The 19,104-nt window shown below is 31.2% G+C and overlaps 3 protein-coding genes across 8 annotated transcripts; 1 reads left to right on the top strand and 2 right to left on the bottom strand.

The window, feature by feature from the left end:
- Nucleotides 1-27: 27 nt before the first annotated feature.
- LOC139113343 (metacaspase-2-like) lies at nucleotides 28-7,911 on the bottom strand. 4 transcript variants are annotated; one of them, XM_070674442.1, is made up of 13 exons: nucleotides 7,741-7,911; nucleotides 6,689-7,487; nucleotides 6,361-6,603; nucleotides 6,060-6,181; nucleotides 4,837-5,948; nucleotides 4,165-4,663; nucleotides 3,286-4,063; nucleotides 2,746-2,988; nucleotides 2,014-2,232; nucleotides 1,529-1,711; nucleotides 1,182-1,399; nucleotides 892-1,047; nucleotides 28-745 (listed from the first exon to the last, which is right to left on the bottom strand). In XM_070674442.1, the coding sequence occupies exons 2-13, from the start codon at nucleotides 7,248-7,250 to the stop codon at nucleotides 539-541; spliced, it is 4,542 nt and encodes a 1,513-aa protein (XP_070530543.1). In that variant the 5' UTR covers nucleotides 7,251-7,487; nucleotides 7,741-7,911; the 3' UTR covers nucleotides 28-538. The 4 variants fall into 4 exon arrangements, with proteins under 4 accessions (XP_070530543.1, XP_070530541.1, XP_070530540.1 ...); XM_070674440.1 differs by having other exon boundaries at nucleotides 4,837-6,181; nucleotides 6,689-7,510; XM_070674439.1 differs by having other exon boundaries at nucleotides 4,837-6,181.
- A 109-nt stretch (nucleotides 7,912-8,020) lies between these two features.
- Nucleotides 8,021-9,704, top strand: LOC139113378 (RWD domain-containing protein 1). The gene is made up of 4 exons (XM_070674510.1): nucleotides 8,021-8,222; nucleotides 8,372-8,721; nucleotides 8,783-8,969; nucleotides 9,054-9,704. Exons 1-4 carry the CDS (start codon nucleotides 8,153-8,155, stop codon nucleotides 9,164-9,166), a joined length of 720 nt encoding a protein of 239 aa, XP_070530611.1. The 5' UTR covers nucleotides 8,021-8,152; the 3' UTR covers nucleotides 9,167-9,704.
- LOC139113361 (NADP-dependent malic enzyme) lies at nucleotides 9,610-19,104 on the bottom strand. Of its 3 annotated transcripts, XR_011547673.1 has the most exons (12): nucleotides 18,997-19,104; nucleotides 15,577-15,745; nucleotides 15,334-15,492; nucleotides 15,078-15,259; nucleotides 14,439-14,748; nucleotides 14,183-14,365; nucleotides 13,889-14,114; nucleotides 13,687-13,829; nucleotides 13,286-13,580; nucleotides 13,071-13,215; nucleotides 12,328-12,499; nucleotides 9,610-10,628 (listed from the first exon to the last, which is right to left on the bottom strand). XR_011547673.1 is itself a non-coding variant. In XM_070674486.1 (11 exons), the coding sequence occupies exons 1-11, from the start codon at nucleotides 19,020-19,022 to the stop codon at nucleotides 10,622-10,624; spliced, it is 1,845 nt and encodes a 614-aa protein (XP_070530587.1). In that variant the 5' UTR covers nucleotides 19,023-19,104; the 3' UTR covers nucleotides 9,610-10,621. The 3 variants fall into 3 exon arrangements, 2 of the variants coding, with proteins under 2 accessions (XP_070530587.1, XP_070530586.1); XM_070674486.1 differs by lacking the exon at nucleotides 12,328-12,499; XM_070674485.1 differs by lacking the exon at nucleotides 9,610-10,628 and having other exon boundaries at nucleotides 11,559-12,499.

Below are 19,104 nucleotides of genomic sequence, written 5' to 3'. Positions count from 1 at the left end.
ATACAAAATAAATATACATATAATAGCGAATTTCGAACACAACTTTATATATAATATGATAAGTACAATAACATAATATACTTCTGTATCTTACATGATAAGATGGTTCAAAAATTATAAAAATATAAATGACAGTAATATAAAAGAGTAAAAATTAACAAATTTCGTTTTTTTTCGTATTGTTTTAAACACAATATTTTATAATAATACCATTATAGTATAAAAGATTAAAAATAAAATATATATAAATTATTAACTAAATTTATTAGTCATAATTAAGTTTTCTATTAAAGCTTAGCTAAAACTTTTTTTTTAAGCTTTTATTTAAACTAAATATAGTAGAATAATAAACATGTGTATAAAACTCAAATGTTTTATACGCATTATATATTTTCTTATCCAGATTTTAAATAACAAATTTCACCTCTGAGTAATTTTACTCTATCTTTCTCTCTCTTTAGACATAATATAAAATTAATACGTATTAATGTTACCTTTTTATAACGCGTTACTGTCCAAAAGTAAAAAATATATAATATTAATTGCAATGTTCCGTTTTTAAATAATTTAAAACGCTTTTGCTTTGTAATTTATATGTTCTACCTTTACTTCCTCGCATTAATAATATAGGTGGATCAAATCGTTTTTGTAAAACTTGCCGAATTAATTTCTTTATGTTGTTAATAGCTTTATCATTATATGATTTTTGCAACTTTGCGCAATAAAAATGTATAGTCGACGTAATCTGCAAATTAAAAACATAAAATATATAAAATACAATAAGAATATTTATAAAATAAAAAAATATTTATTGTTAGACACACTGATTACTAAATATTTAAACGTTTTAAACGTAATTTGTGAGAATCCTATTTATACCAATGTTCTTACCTCCAAATTAATATACACTTTGATTTGATTAGGTCGAGCAAACTCAATTGCATGCCCAAAGCTGAATACAATACTTCTTAACGTTTGTAAAAATATAAGATATATTTCCTCCTCCGTTAAATCATTATTTATAATGATACACGTTATTGGCCATAACTATTAAAATAGCGTAAAAATTATTAATATTAAAAAATACACAGGAATGTTAACTAAAAAATCATTTTTCATTAATTCATTAATGTTATGTTTTTTTTATTACATACATAAATTTAAGTTTATTATATACTTACCTTTATTGCTGAATAGATACCAATATTTTCTGCGTAATTATACATTTGTCTGGCTAAATTCTCGTCCAGATGAATTAATGCTGAAGTTAGTGCACGACCCGTTGTCTTATTTAATTCAAAGGTATACTTAAGTACCAAGTTAGCCATCTGTATGATTAAATTCGAATCCTCCTTTGATAAAAATATTATTATTAATTTGTTCACGTACAAAGATAAATCTAAAAAAATTAATAAAAGATAAATTTTATTATTATATTGTTATTAAAAACACCTAATTTAATAATGTGAATTATGGAAATAAACATATAAAATTATAATAATATTATACGCATAAAATTTTACATTACCTATTGGGTAATATTGACTGGACTGATCTTTAAGTAAAAATTGAAAAAGAAAAAACGCGTATTCAATAAAATCATTACAAAGTGAATCCATTAAGATCTGCATTACTTTGTTTCGTACATGCTGGTCCTCAATGGTATTTTCAACGCGCCACTTTTCACAATTAGTATGTATAATACTTTTTTCTAAAAAAAGTTAACACAGTTAAATAATACATTAATATAAGAAGAATAATAATAAAAGAAAGCAAGATAATTGTAAAATATATTTTACATATCGCTTTTCATAATTTTATAAATTAAGAATATTAATTTTAAATCGATCGGTTAATGCTAATTAAATATTAATTAATGAAGTCATTATAAAAAAATTTTATATTCAAATATTGTTTTGTATTTATACACACTGATAAAAATTTTATCGATGTACTATCATTATGTAGATTAATATATCTAAAAAAAAAAACAATGAATTTCGGTTAACTTACGTTTAAGTAATTCATATGCTTCTAAAGCCTGTTTATTAGCTAAATAAATTTCAGCTGATAACAATAAGTATTCAGCGTTATACGGTAAATTATACATAGCGAGTGATTGAATCAACTTCAATGCAAGCCCCCAAGTTTCCATGTTTATTAAACTGGTCAAACTGCCTAACGTTAATTGAAATAACATTTTACCTAAAATAGTGAAAGTATCCATTTGGACTGAAAAACCCAAATGTGTAAATTAGGTAAAATTGTAAATAAAACTTGTAGTTTAAAATTTATTAATATTTTATTCATTTTAGTGAAATACAATATATGATACATAAAATATATGCAATACATACACCGTTAATTATTCAATAAAAAATATGTTTTTTGGATATTATGCATTAAACGAAAAATATTTTAAAATGTCTTTAAATAAAAAAACAAAATATAGAAAACTTTAGCATTGCAGCAATATAAAATTCTACTCTCAATTATTATATATATATATATATTATGTATTAATTTTTATGTAAGTTGCATTTTCTATATATCCACTTATAGTGTTTGAAACATTGAAATTAGTTATCCGTTTACTTATAATAATAATAACCACTTGATCATCAAAATAAAATATAAATAATAAAGTAGAAAAAAAAGATTTGAATTAAGGAAGATTGCGTTTATAGTATATATTATTATATTACAATCTATATTATTTATATTATATCTTAAAATATTGATTACCTGCTTGACTTACGATGTTTTTTAAATGGTGCGCTGAACGATCTATTTCTCTTTGCAATATTTTACAACAAGAGCGAACGAATAACGGAGATTCATCTTGTTTTTCTGCATAAAATTTTAAAATATTAATAACATAGTTATAATCTTCATGTAAAAGTCCTCGTTTAAATCTATCTAAATCCGCATAAAATTTCCAGAAATTTGGATGATCTCTATAAACTGATTGTGCATCAGATAAATTTTCTGCAACAGATAAATGTACACATTGACATATATATTAATTAGATTAATAGTATTGGTAATAAAATTATATTTAAAATAATCTTGTTAATTCGATTTAAACAATAATGTATTAGAAAAAAGTGTAGCATTTCTTTAATTAAAACCACTATTATATTAACAAGATTATTTCCAATTAAATTATTAACTAATACTGTTAATATATAATTTTTTCATACATACAATATAAATCGCATGTAGTATTATGCGCGAGCACGTAAAATTACACAAGACTTTCACAATCAACAAGAACATAATTACCGATAGGTTGTAACCTATAAACTTCTCCATTCGTTTCAGGTACAGAGTCGTTTACATTTGCACTTGTATTTGCAACATTATTATTTGTTTTCATATTTTCCGTCTGTGACAAATTCGTGTTTCCATCGGGAGAAGCAATAGTTACGTACGAGTTACCTTTAACATTTTGCTTCAATACAAAATTAGAATTATTTGCAGTTTTCTCAAACAATAAATTTTTAAAACGGTTTAATAAATTTTCATTCAACGATGACAAAAACTCAAAAGAAACATCATTTAATAAATCTTTGTTAATGGCTTGAATATCGGTGAGTCTTTCGTTACTTATACATTCAGATAATATTTTTTCAATAATGTTTTTGTTCGGTGGCAAACTCAAAATTGAAGTTTTTATAGTTTCCCAATATTCACCCTCTTTGATATAACTGCTTGCACAGTTTAATATGTTTATTATGTTTATTATATTTATATAATTGTTTAAATCTGCAGTAGATGTAATACATTCCACTAAAGAATTCACAATTATTTTTAGTGGCATTTTTATATTTAATAAGTGTTCAATGGTTTCTCGAACTATTTGTCTCTTATCATCTTGAGTTACTTCACTTTCATGAAATTTTGTGAATATTCTTAAAATGTTGTCTTTAGTAAAATTGTTTAATGATTTTGCATATATTTTTTTAAAAAGAAAAATATAATTTTCTTTTAGTAAATATTGCATCGCGTAATATAATGTTTCAGAATCTTTTAAACATATTACATCGATGAGATCCCGCAACTAAAAATAAAATCAAGTTAGTACATAACATAATTAGTATAATGTATTCATTATACAAAAATTGTATATAAGATAGTAAAATAACATATGAATATACCTACATCCATTTTAAATTTACATCTCATAAAAGTACAGCGACCATCCTTCAAAAATTGAAAACAATAACCGTAAAGAAGTCTTTTAACCCAAAGTGAGTAATTAAAGTAAGATACACATTTTGTTTTAGGTATATAGTTTGTATGAGTTGTTTGTTCCAATTTGTTACTGAATTCTTTTTTTATTTCGTCAGGTTTATTTGCTATTTGTATATTATTATCTGCATATTTTGCATATTCATCATTAAATTCTGTTACATTTTGCGTTACATACTTGTCAAATATAGCACCAGACATATAATGTGAGGTATAAAGATGTCGTGTTCTGTTTGATTGAGATTCGTCTATTCGAGATCCACTCATTTGAAATTTGTTCACTTTAGATTCGCTTATTTGAGGTTTGTCCATTTGAGATTCACTCATTTGAGGTTTATCTACTTGAGATTGAATTATTTCAGGTTCATTTGTTAATCTATCTTGTTCGTCGCAATTCGTGTTTTCCAAGCTACAAAAAAATTTCAATTTTAATTATTAAAAATATTACAATTTATTCAAAATAACCAAGAAAAATATTAAATAAAAAAATGTCACAAAGTTTTTTTTAATTTTTAATCTTTTAGAAAGTTATAAAATAATAAAATGTTTAATTCTATCATATTTTTTCCAATTTGTACTTACAAATCCATATCAGAGTCAGCAAACAGAGAAATATAATCACAATCATGACTATCTGTATCTTCAGATTGATTATCTTCCTCTTCATTTAACGAAGTATTATTAGACGCTGATTCTTCGTCTAAAGCTTTGTCGAAGTTAGTTTTTTGCTCGAGTTCTACATTATTTTTATTATTAATTTCATTTTTCGATGTTAATGATTTGGTAACCTTTTTAATTGTTTTATTATTTAAACAGTCACGTAAATCTAGTTTTTGATTTGAAGAATCTAATTTCTCGACTACGGTTGATTCTATTGTCATTGAACTAATGTCTGAAACTTCATTATTCTCTTCATCATTCACTGATCTAGTTCTTGGTACATTATTCTGTATCCAAATAGATCTATTTAATTTTTGTTTCTTATTGTTAATTATTGTATCTGTAGTGTTTTCACTTGCAGTACGTTTGCGATTTTGTTTTACAATTTTTTGATCAACAGTTACTAATGGTTTATTAACATTACAATTTTTCCTTATATCCACAAGATTTAAAGTGTTTTTGGTTTTATCAGAATTTTTGTTACATTTATCATCTTGTAGCATATCACTTTTGAGCATTTCGTCATTATTTAATTTATTTAATTCTTTTTGTTCATTTAAAATACAGTTTTTATATGTCTCTGATGTTTTACTGTTAATATCATTAACATTTTCATTCCTAGAAGTATTGTTTCTTATTTTCGTCAAAGAATCATTTTTATGATCAATTTTTACATTGTGTAATTTATCACTATCTATATTTTTATTTTTTAGATCGATATTATTGTTAAGAGTTGGTGTAAATTCTGGAATTTTTAATTTATTTATTGAACTATTTGTTTTAGACGTATGGCATTCGTGTTTTTTTATAATCTTTGTGGATTCTAGTGTATTATCAGTACAAGAAACTTGATTCACATTGTTATTAGTATTATTATATCTATTATGGTCTAAAAAATTTTGCTCAAAAAAACTATTTTTTAAATTCTCATCACTTGTGATTTTTTTCTGAGTAATTTTTATTGCATCTTTTGGCAATATATAGTCTCCAGTTATCTTTGGTAAGCTTTTTTTGGTTTTTTCATCACTTGTACACTGTATTTCATTGCATGTAAGAACGTTAGGTGATATTTGAATAATATGATTAGTCTTGGATATCGTCGGAAATATGGGTTTTAAAACCAATGATTCTGAATAATCCATTACCTGTATAGTGCTACATGTAGTTATAGATGTATCACTCGAACTTGTTGCAATTTTTTTACTTTTATTTAGATTATTTATATCATTATGTGAATTTAAAAAATTATTAGAAAGATTATCTGAAACTTTAAATTTTTTTTTAACATTTTTTGGTATTTCAATAATTGTATTTTTTAGATATGTTATTTACAATCAAAAATACATCGATACAAAAAAATAAAAAAATAAGTAAAGACTTCTTAAATTTAAAAAATATTTTTAAAAAACATAAAATTAATAACAAATTATATATATGCATACATACCTTTGCTTGTATTTATTTGACATTGTTCTAATTTACTTTCGCTAACGTTTCCATTACCAATACTACCTGCATGCAAATTATTTTTCTTTTCAATACTGGAACACTCAGTAACATCTTTTGTCTGTGGTACTTCCACTACATGATTATCATTGTGCTTAGGCTTTTTGTTCTCATTAATACTTACTTTTTTTGTGTGTAATATGTTATCATTATAAATAACTTTAACTGATTCTGAGCTTGTCTCTGTTTATACAAATAAAATTAATTAAATTATATATATTTCAATATATAACTCATAATACATAATATTTAAACAATATTATATTACCTGATTGAAAAGATAGTTTTCTTTTAAACCCATTTTTTCTTTGCACTTCTCCATTACTTTTCTTTTTGTTATGTATTGATATAATTTCCTCTGATGTGGAATTAAAAAATGTACTTGAAAAATTGCTAGACATTTCATCATTACTTGTACTGGAAAATAATTTAACATTTCTGTTATGTTTCAAATGCTGTTTCTGTGCTGATTCACTTTTTCTTAAATTATATCTCTGTTGCCCATTGTCTAAATGTTGATGAATTTTGCATTTTTTATTGTTCTGTGTAGACAATTTTTTCAACTGACTTCTTGTTACAAGACAAGTATCATTTCTTGAATTAATATCTGGTACATTTTCCTTTAACTTCCTTTTATTAGAATTGCTAGGTAAATTACATGTACATAAATTTTTGGTTTTCTTTTTAGTGAACTGTAATTTGTAATGTTGAACTAGATCTTTGTCTAGAGCAATATCAATCAATACAACCATACAGTTAGGGAGCTCCAGTGTTTTTAAATTGCTATTATCATTTGTTTTTGCTATTTTTTTGTTCCTTAACTTTGCCATATTTTTTTTTATTGATTAATAATACTTGTGTTAGAGATGATTGTTTTTACAAACCACTTCACACCCAGCTCTTAAAATTCTTTACCATCAATAATAAAATCTTTTAAAGTGTTTAATTTAAAAGAGGGACATTTTCACCACTCTAGATCTTCGAGATTGGTTGTAACCTAGTATTTTTTACATGGTAGCAAGCATCATGCATAAAAGCGTTGCAGCAGACCCGGGTATCTTGGAAACCTAATGAAAATATACTGCATAATCTATAAAGATTTTATCACGTACAGTGCAGAAAAGAACTACGCTATAACTTGATAAAAGAAACAAAGGTATATCGGCGTATCAAATTACGAAGTACACAGCCATTAAAAAATCTCAGCTATCCACGATGCCGTTTCAACAAGTTAATCCCTCTTCACATGCAATTCTTCTCGCACATTAAAGCGATGTGATATTACTCTAATACCGGTTATACGCATCCAGAAATGTATACCTGTACACATTACGTGCCCTCCCAATCCAGAAACGTCTTTCAGTGAGTCTTCCAGCGACTGCTAAAGGCACAGATCCTGCCGACAATCAGCACATTACACATATCACACCGCGACTCGATGAGCATTAAATCTACCCATTCCCCCGCGGAAAATATTCAAGCGCGCCTTTCGAGAATCGCAGGCATTATATCGATAGTCAGCGACGCGAGTGCTCTCAATTTATATGCACTACGTTCTCCTTTTCTTTTACCGACAGCAAATCATTCCTACAGGATCACCGTCAGAGGTCGGGATCGCCTGTTGTCTGCTCTTAGCGCACGCGGACTCAACGATTCGGTATGATACCTTCTTGCCCGTTAAAAGTTTGCAAATCATATATTTTAGATTAAAGCCATAATTATTTCCTCGAGAATGGACTACAAGGATGAGCAGCGTAACGAGATCGAGGCCTTGGAGTCGATTTATTGCGGAGAATTGGAAAGTATGTATCGTCGAAATCTCAACCTGCCATGCTCGATTACAGCAGACGAAATGTTTAATTCAATGCCAATAACTTTTGCAACAAATTTTTTTTTTAATATTAAAATTTATCGCTTGCCGCAAAATAACACGAGCACGTATGTCGTACAGTTTTAGCTACGGAACCATTTTACACATTTGCCATACCGATTAAAACGGAAGAATACGAACCAGAAACTGACAATGGTCTCGGTTGTCGTTTGGAATTTACGTACACGTCCAAGTATCCGGATGAGCCCTTGCTCATATCAATTGTAGAGCAAGAGAACTTCGAAAACGGCGACGACGAGAGATTAAAGGCACATCTGGCAGAGCAGATAAATGAAAATCTAGGAATGGTAATGGTTTTTACATTGGTCAGCACAGCTCAAGAATGGCTCAATGTGCAATGGGACAAGATAAAGCTTAGGAGAGAAGAGACTGCTGCACAGAAGCAAAAAGAGGAAGAAGAAGCAGAAAGGGTACGATATTCTTGTTAAATTTGCAGGATAATTATACTAATATTTTTTTTTCTATTTACAGAGACGGTTTGAGGGAACTCGTGTAACTGTAGAATCATTTTTGAGCTGGAAGGAAAAGTTTGATGAAGAAATGGGCTATACAAAACGAAAGGAATTGGCAGAACGTGAAGGCAAAAAATTAACTGGCCGAGAATTATTTATGACAGATAAGACATTGGATCAGTCAGATCTTAAATTCTTAGATGATGGTATTTTTTATTTTACCTTTTAATTACTTTAAGCCTTTTATTTTAAAAGAAAATAATTTTTATTGCATAATTTTATTTGCTTAGGTGATGCTGTAAAAGTAGATGAGAGTCTGTTCCAAAATCTGGATGATCTAGATTTAGATGATGATGAAGATGACCCAGACTATGATCCAAACATCTCGGATGATAGTGCCTAAGCAAGTTAAATTCAGTAGCTATCAAAGTGATATGTAGAACAATTGGACAGAAATTTACTGTTAAAGGTAAAACTATTACAAAAAAAAAAAAAAAGAAAAATGAAGTAAAAAATATATTTTAAGTACTAAAATTTCTCTTGCAAGCCATAAACTGCATTTAAAAAAAAAAGTAGCAGTGATAAACGAATCGTCATGGTTGAAACAAAAAAATATATATTTCTCCAATCAATGTTTTATTAAAAAATAATTCACAGAGCAGAATATTTAAGAGGAATGAAATAATTTTTATACTTATGTATATATAAATTATGTTCATAAGCTTCGATTATAGTAAAAAAAAATATACCTCGTATATTTGACTTCTTCCCTACTTTTTCGTGATATTTATCACACAATAATAGGAATGGTATAAAATAATTTCTATACATATCTAACACATGAAATAACGCCCAAGATTTAACATTTATTCATAATTTTTTAACAGTATAATTAACATTCTTTGTAGCAGTTTATGAATATATTTATGTTTTAATGGAAATTGTTTTTTTGTAATGTACATACTATCGAAGTTTATTCATGGCAGCATGATACACTTTTTGTACAGACTTTAGTTTTTTATTTTGTGGCAGTAATTAATAAAAATATAATTAATATTAGAGATAAATACATATTTCATATAACATAGATGCCTTTTGTCTGAAATTTATTAGATTTGTAGCATTCTTTCACAAAATACAAGAATGCACATCATAAAGTACAAACATATTGGTGTTATATATATTTTGATACAACATTTTGATATTAACAGTTTCTTTTTCTACAGTTTATTGCATATGGGATCGCTTCATCGCCAATGAAGTAACTAAGATTTAAAATATTTTTTCTTATTTATGAATTTTTTGCAGGCTACTACTTCAAAAATATTCAGAAAAAAAGCAATGATTTATTTGTAAATGAAGGATTATAGTATATCAAATAATCGTAACAAAAAGCAGCTACTCCTCATTTAATATTTTTGAACTACAAAGTAAATATATCACATGCTGTGCATGTCACACAATATAGAATGTGATAGTTACTATTACGCTATTACAAATAACTTGCAATTATGTCAGGTAATTATCTTAATAAAATAAATAATTCATAATATATTGGAATACTTGACAATCCATGTCAATTAATGAATAGTAAAGTTATGTCGTACGTTTCAAATAAAATTCTGCGTTGTGTCAAACATCGCTACGTCATTGCATTAAATACATAAATAAGTACTGCATATTCAAGCATATCTAAACGCAAGAAAATATCGATTTGTAATTTCTTACATTAGTACTACAGAATATTCCTACGTGCGAAATTCATAATAATAATATATTTTCTAACGGAGAGAAATTAAATTGGCAAGTTTGTGTTAAAGTGGTCATTTCATGTTTAGAGTTTAGACCCGCCAACACGTCATAATCTGTTGGAAGAAGAACACAATTAATTATACAAGATGTAGCTCTATAAGTTTGCCTAAGCGACATTATGTAAATAGTGTTTTATCAATCGCTACATATAAAAATTATATTTTTAGAAACGCAGATAGATATCTCATTGGGAAGATGTATTTTTAATCGCTTGGATAAACTTAATTTTGATCCGTTAAGTATTGTTTTTTAATGATATTTTTAGTATTGATATTTATACTAAATTGCAGGTATTTTTTTACTCATCAAACAGTTATAATTACACGATATTTTTGTCTGTAAGATATTAATATTGCACATCATAAAGCATGCCATTCTTCTAAGCTTATGATACATATCTAGAGCTAGATAATCTAACAAATGTTGCAACATAACACAAGATATTGTCTTTTTTCATTCCAAGAGCAGTTAATTTTTACATAAAATTATCCTCGTTTTATTTATCTCTCATGTGTATATTTTATCTTTAAGATAAGTATTTTGAAATATTAATAATTTATTTAATTATTTAAAATTTTCATAAAACGTTTAAAAATATATTGCAAAATAATCAGTATATAAAAATTACATTTACAATTATTATTTCTAATCTTGCTCATGCATTATTCCATTTTCAAGTAATCAGACTTTAAAAAATACTAAAAACTCGAATATATTTTTTCAAAAATGTTTATGATTAAATATATCACCAATAAAAAAAATAATTTTTAATTTTTAAACAATCTTTAGTTTAATTACATTTATTTAAAGTTTTAAGAATATTAATAAAATAAATTCTGAGCTAGAATTGAAATAAAGCGTGTCTTTTTCTCGGTCTTCGTTGGAGTTCTAAAAATTTATTCTAAATTACTTCACGGTTACCATAACTTTGAGAAAGCCTTTATTCTATTGCGAGGATCTTCAGGAGAGGAAACGGAGAAAGATTTAGAACATTTTCATGTCTTGTAATTATCATCCGTAAACGAGAAGTCGGGAAACCTAAATATATTACATTACTTATTAAATGTCGTATTTGTTAAATATATAACCAATTAGATTTAAATAAAATTTATAATAAAAGGGTTTAATTTAATTCTTTTGATAAAAAGCATTATTAATGTAATGTGTGTACACATTTTAATGTATGTAGACTGAAAAGCAGATATGACACTTGCTGCGATGAGCGGCGACGGTGGCTGGCGTACATGACTTCTCTCTCTCTCGGCCGCCGAGTACGGGAGTAGTAGTAGAGCACGTTCCCCTAGTCCCCCTCAGTCCTCGATAACCGGTGCTCTGTGACACATCTACGCGCGTGCTTCGTGTGAGATTCAACGCACACCCCGCCAAGATCACGCACGCTAGCCGCCGTCGCAGCACTACGAATGCCATTCCTGACGGTAAGTGTACATACATATTTTTTTTTCTAATATTAAAATGTGCCAAATAATTTTTATAAAATATTACTATGTAGCATAAACTTTCTTCAGTTACTTTAGTTACTTTCAACCGTTATTTCAGTAACAATTGCTATCTTTAATATTGGTACAGAACTCATGACACACAAAAAAAAATTAAAATATTACATTGTCAGCTTATTGCAATAATAACATTATCAACAATCGATTCATGCCATGTATTGTATTAGCGAATCATGTAATTTGTAGTGATAAAAACACTACGGCGTTAGTCATCTGTTGAAATAATTTTTCTTACGATTAAAACTGTTTGAGTAGTTTTTTTTGCTGTTTACATATGTCGTAAGTGACATTAATTTTAAGTTGAAAAGACATCGATATTTCATTAAAGATAATAATAGCCTCCAACTATTCCGGCCGATTAAATCCGCTACAGACCTTTTAAATCATGACGGATTTCTATTTTGTCTCTGAAAAAAATTAATTACATTTCAGCGGCTTTCACCGAAATTTTTTGTAAAAATATGAAAATCAAAAAGAGGTAACACTGTAAAGAAATTAAGCACATTATGCAAAACATTATATTAGAAACAAGTAAGCTTGATAGATCTATTTAAAAACGCTAACATACATTCACTCTAAAAGAATAAATTGCTATTGAAGAATAATTAAATCGAGCAACTAATTTTATCATTATATTTGCCAGTACTTTAAAAAATAAATTATTTTAAAATACTAATTTTTTAAAAATTAACAAAATAATTTTATCTTGACGCATAATTTTTATCAGAAACCTTAAAAAGTAATTCTTAATAAATTAAATAATTTTTGGTTACCGCTAATCAGTTTTTACTGTCATTCATGCTGTTTATAAAATTGCAACACTACTTATTATATCTAACAAATACGTATATTTATCTATCTAATTTTTCAGTCCAACAACGTATAAAAATAAAAAATTTTATTTTATTGAGTGATGCGACGTACGTTGTTATGTACTTAGGAAAACTAATTTAGAATCATAGAGTTCATCGTACTTACTTTTCCGGCAAGATACGTGGTTTGGCATAATCTCCCGGCCATTCGTACAGATTTGGCAGTGGACTGTCGTAGTTGGCATCATACATTTTACTTATAATAAATTCTCGTTTGTCTTTCGGTTCCGGATACTCGCTTGCCAAACCACCTGCAGATATGACGATAGTTAATAATACCAGTTAGTATTGTTCACGTAACTACGAAATTATAACACCAACCTTTGGCGTAGGCATAATCAGCTATTTTAACTGCGATGTCGATAGAACACTCACGAATGTTATTTAATGGTGGGTATAGACTACCCCTTTCAAGATCTTCGTCTTTCACATGATCGGCAACAGTTTGTGCCGAGATTAAGAATAAATCTTCGGTAATGTGATGTACTCCAGTAGCGATAACGCCTAAAGCGATACCGGGAAAAATATATGCGTTATTACCCTGTCCGGGCTTATACGTTTTCCCGTTGTATTTTACTTCACCGAACGGCGAACCCGAAGAAAATACACATCTACCCTAAAACATAAATACTCATTCAGCACCACAAATTAATTTAATATAACAAAAAGAAATAATTATCATTGTTATATCGATGTAATTTAAGATTGTATTATATTCATACGTCGGTATAATCATACGCTTGCTGCGCCGTACATTCAGCTTTACTGGTTGGATTACTTAAAGCAAAAATCAATGGCCTCTCGTTATTTTTTGCCATCTCTTTTAAGACTTCAGAAGTAAATGCCCCTGCCGCTGCCGAAGCGCCTATGCAAGCATTTCAGTTTTGTACCAAGAGCCTTTCTCCTTAAAAAAAATATTCTTACCTATCAAGACAGAAGGCTTGATTTCTTTGACAACTTCAATTAACGTTTTCATCACTTTGTGGTCCTTCGCATACCAGATTTTATGGCCTTCCAAATTACCCTCGGGTCGATCCTTTACGAGTAGCCCGTCAATGTCCATCATCCAAATATTATTCCGTGCCTGCTGCTGGGTGCAGCCGTCAGCTTCCATCGCTTTTACACACAGATCGGCTATTCCAATAGCTGCCTGTAATTAAATATAATAATTACGATCTCGAAACAAATAAGACTGTTACACTATCTCGAAAAACAAACTTCTCCGGCGCCCAGGAAGACGAACTTATTATCCTTCATTCTTTTTTTAGTTATTCTTTGCGACGCTAAAATTCCAGCAACTGCAACCGCGGCGGTACCTTGTATGTCGTCGTTGAATGTACAGTATTTATTTCTATATTTATCTAAGAAGCGGAAGGCATTATGATTTCCAAAATCTTCGAACTGTAAGCAAAATGTGCAAGATTACTATGTTGCATGTATTATAGAACCTCGTTTCTAACGTATGTTAACTTACTTGAATAAGAACATTCTGTCCGTATTTTTGCACGCAAGCAGCCATAAATTCATCGATTAATTCATCATACTCAGCACCTTGGCTTCTAGGTTTGTTAAGACCGATGTAATGAGGATCGTTTCTTAGTTGTTCATTATTAGTGCCTACATCAATAGTAATCGGGAGACATTGATGCGGTTTGATACCAGCTAAAGCTGTATAAAGCGCCAGTTTGCCAACGGGAATACCCATACCGCAAGCTCCGAGATCACCCAGACCTAAAATTCTCTCGCCATCCGTTACGCAGATGGCCCGCACTGCTTGTTCCGGCCTAAAAATATTTAAAAAAAAATTGTCACGATAAATACTAAACCTAAATTAATGTGTCATACATAAAGCAGTGATTTTTCTCTCTTGCTTCATGTTACAACGCAGAAAAACGTGCGATGCATGGAATTCTATTTTTAGCAAACAAACTCCAAACACAGACTTTCCGCTTAAACTGTGCAGAGTGTCTTTTAAAAACTGTTACTCCCTCGTAACACAAATTGGTTTTTAATTAATTTTAATCAATGGAGAAAAACAGAACGTTAAGAGATAAAACAAATTATAATCTTTTTGACAGACGATATTTCGTAGCATTTCTCCTTTGATACTAACCAATTATTCAAGATCTCGTAAATATGGCCTTTATCATATATAGTAATGAAAAGTCCGCGAGGTCTACGATATATCACGCCAAACTTTTGGCAGGCCAAACCAACAGTAGGTGTATAGACAATCGGCATCATTTGTTCAATATTTTCACTTAATAAGCGAAAGAACAATCTTTCGTTCCTCTCCTAGAAATTATTCCGTAAAAATTAAGAAGGGATCCTTACGATAATAAACGCTAAAAAGATGCGTGTGTGCTCACCTGTAATTCCACAAGATACAAATATCGATTTAAGTCCTCGGAGTATTTCATTACCGAAGCTTTACAAAGAGCCAGCTGTTCCTCTTGCGTTTTAAATCGGGGAGGTTGCAGCCCGTGTATTCCGAGAACTATTCTTTCTTTCAGGGTGAACGCCAAGCCCTGTTATTATGGAATATTCATTCTATAAGTATCATGTGTGTCAGCTGTATCGAAGAAAAATCAAGCGTAGGGAAACAACGGTACCTTGTTCAGTCGAGGATCCCTTAGATGTCCAATACCCTTTACCATATTTATCGGTATAACGTCTCCCGAAACCTCGTGGATATTTCTTTGTTGCACGTCCTTTACCGCAATATGCGAAGGTGGAAGCGTTCGCGTCCATGATCCTCCGCAATTTCTACTGCTGGCAGATCTAAAAATACACGTAGAAAATTTGTATCTTGAAACTCTGTCAAATTGCATGTACTTTAATGCCTTGGGAAGCAAGAGAATAGGATATAAATGTTTTCATTACTGATAAGTGACATGTGTAGTAAAGTATTTTTTGCAGTAAGCTCCTTGCAGTAATTAATATCATGCTCATGAGCATCATTGTTAAGTTGATCATCGATTTAATCATATAAATTTAATATTTGATTTAATCTAATTAAAAAAATTTTTACACATTCAAGTTTCATTTAATATTGTCTCACTTTACTGTTAAAAACTAACTGCGGTTGACATTTGCTGCGCGATATAAAGATAGTCGACTAATTATCACAATTGACAACTCGATGAGTCATTTAGCAAAAAAAACTTAACAGTTTTGTAAGCGTGAGAATCCACTGAGAAGAGATATTATTTCAGAGAAATATTACATTTTTGTTCGCCATATATTTGAATGCTTATTTAAGGAACGAAGATGGAATAGCGAGATGATGCCTGATAATTCAACTTAATTTAGGAAATGTTCAGAAATGTCGCGTCATCAGAAACAGTAGATAAATCGTTCTTATCATGCGTTTATGTGCACGCGCGGTTTCGCCAGGCTCGTCGGCGGCAGATGAATTTCATACCAGCATCTGGCAAATATCACGAGAATGTTTAATTCATGGGCTAATTAAAATTCATAAAAACAAAGTTATTTTAATATAAAAATACGTAAACCTTGTCGATACGCATACGTATCCTCTCATTATCATTTATTAATGTGAAGACAAGGCGATATGACGAGCCTTGATTTCGTTTAGAATCGATACCAGATAAATGCCAAATAAACATAATGATTGAGCCGCGTTTGACATCGTAATCCTATACAAATAATCCTCTTTTCATTATTTAACGACGATAAAGTCGGTGAGAACTACTTGTGTGACTAAACTGCAGATAAGTACGAAACAGATTAGATAAGAATTCGCAGAATAAGTGCCAAGCCTCTTCAGATCGTGTCTTCAGATATTACGTGATGAATGAAAGTGGAATTTGCAAGTAAAGCTAGTGGAGTATTCCTTCCAAACAAAACGATGAAGTAATATCCTCTGACAAAAAATTTATTTCCCAAAAAATGGCGAAACAGTCTCGCTTTAAGCCTTGAAAACGTTGAAGAACGGTCGTGCTCGCGATTATTCGATGAGGTTTCCCCGCCATTTGAAGAACCAAACTCGAGCCACGCTATTATTATTTTCGTGGCATGCAGCCAATTTTACAGAAATGATCGAGGCGCGAAACCTGCCGAGGTGGCTTAGCGCATATACCGCCTTTCTTCCAGTCATAATCTCGGGATATGGTAATCACGTTAGCACGCCACATTTAACGTCAGTGCAGCCGCTTGATTTTACGTGACGCTTTTCTCTTTCTCATAAAACAGAGGCGCGTTGTTCTAAATTAAAATAGCTCGTGACGACCATTAGCACTTTTATTCTTCCACATATGCTTATAAATGTGCTTGCGTTGCAATGCGGACGTGGAGCAAACGCACATTGAAACTGCTGTTTAGCAGAGGCACATATCGCGTGCATGCCTGTCCTCACCGGTTCGATGGATCTTATAAATATCTGACAGTCTCATCAGTGATACAATACAACAAGACCTCAAGCGTGACGTAACCGCTTTTGCGACAGTTTATGTCAAGTGCAGCTGTCACTACGTATCCCGACTTTTACTATAGCTCCGATCGATCAAGGATGCTTTTTATATTGACCGAATGCTGCTCGCAAATTTAAGTCCTGCAACGAGAAAGTTCAGAAGTCATGTCCGACATTAACAGGCCGTTCGCTTTATCGCGGTCAGAACTAGGTGAGACGCGTTGCAATCGCGCCTATCGGTTCTCCGTTATCAATTGTTATCGCAAACCACGTAAAGACAATTTCAACAGTACGTCATATATTCCGAGCTAGCCAGCGCGTCTAAGCATACGCAAAGGTAGATATGACGACGGCAGCTAGCGAACGTGATTTTAGCGTCGTGTTCGTCGAGCTTCACATGTAGTACCGCATGTATATACCGCGCCGGCCGGATTGCCGATGACCGATTTCTTTCCGTTCTCTCATCCCCTGCCTCTGCCACCTAGGGTTACGTACTCTAGCCGTTTGTCGCCGCAGATAATTAACAATCTGTTACTTCCGTCGGTTTCCACCTCGCAATATAAATGGTAAAACAATCGTCATTATATAAAAAAAAAGAAACGTTGCCTTGCGCTCAATTTCATTCAAAAAATGTAGGATAAAAAAATACCAAAAAACTTGAGACGTTGGAGATAAAAATTTCTTCCGAATATCAACGGCTTCTCCATGCCGACAGCGGGCCGACGAAGGAACGTTGAAACATGATTGGAAACGGGATAATTAAGGAGATAAGTCGCTGCATCAATTATTGTTCGCAGCAACAGGTAAACGATCCATTCGTCCGAATTCGATTCAATTCGATCCACTCGAAGGAAACTTCAAATACAACCGAGAATTTAAATCTGCAAAAAGTTTCCTCTTTAGTTCTAGCACCAATGTTTAATCAACTGTGTCAAATGTTCTTTCGTATATGTAAAAAAAAAATTCTAAATTAGCCCAAGACAAAGAGGTATAAGAAATATAGAATAAGTCTACCTGACGTACTTTTTCGTAAAGCGTCGTAAAGGGTTATTTTACGAGCACCGCATCGGAGAAGACCTCGGCGAGTTTCGCGGAAAGGAAAAGAAGAGCTCCCCGATTCCGACGACGGTCAAGGCCACGGACAAGAGCCTGGTGAAGGCTGAAGATAGCGCGAAAGCGAACGAGAGAAGAATACCTGAGCGAAAAGCAATCGCAAACTTGCCCACTTTGAAGTTAGCCGAGTCTGCCTCCGGCTTCGCCCGGTGGTATCGATCGTCGTCGTTGTCGTCGCCGTCGCCGTCGTCGTCGAGGGTTTCCTATTTTCAGCATCGTTGACCGTGTTTATCGCCGAGTCAAGTCGTACGCGGCGATATTCCTTTCTCCCTCACTCCGTCTACCCCGAGGGTAACGCTTGCATCCTCCTTGCGCCCTTCGGCGAAGGGTCGAAGCGTCCGCCCTCCCCCCCGTTGCATTATACCCGGCAACATGATCCGCAAATTGTCGTCGCGAGATCGACGATCTGTAAATCTCGCAGCGTCGCCCCGAGGCACCTGACGCTTCCGTAAGCCGGAAAAAAACAATTTCCTCTTTTTGTACTCACAGTATACACCTTTGCAGGACGAACATCTCGGTCTCCTCGTGTGCACGCAGCTGATCACACACCTCCCACCCGGCAGGAACGACGCGCGACTGCGCGTTCTCAGGAGTT

Source organism: Cardiocondyla obscurior, linkage group LG02 (assembly GCF_019399895.1).
Source record: "Cardiocondyla obscurior isolate alpha-2009 linkage group LG02, Cobs3.1, whole genome shotgun sequence".
NCBI lineage: Eukaryota > Metazoa > Arthropoda > Insecta > Hymenoptera > Formicidae > Cardiocondyla > Cardiocondyla obscurior.
The sequence above is the reverse complement of the archived record's forward strand: the minus strand, read 5'-3'. Positions and strand labels throughout refer to the sequence as shown.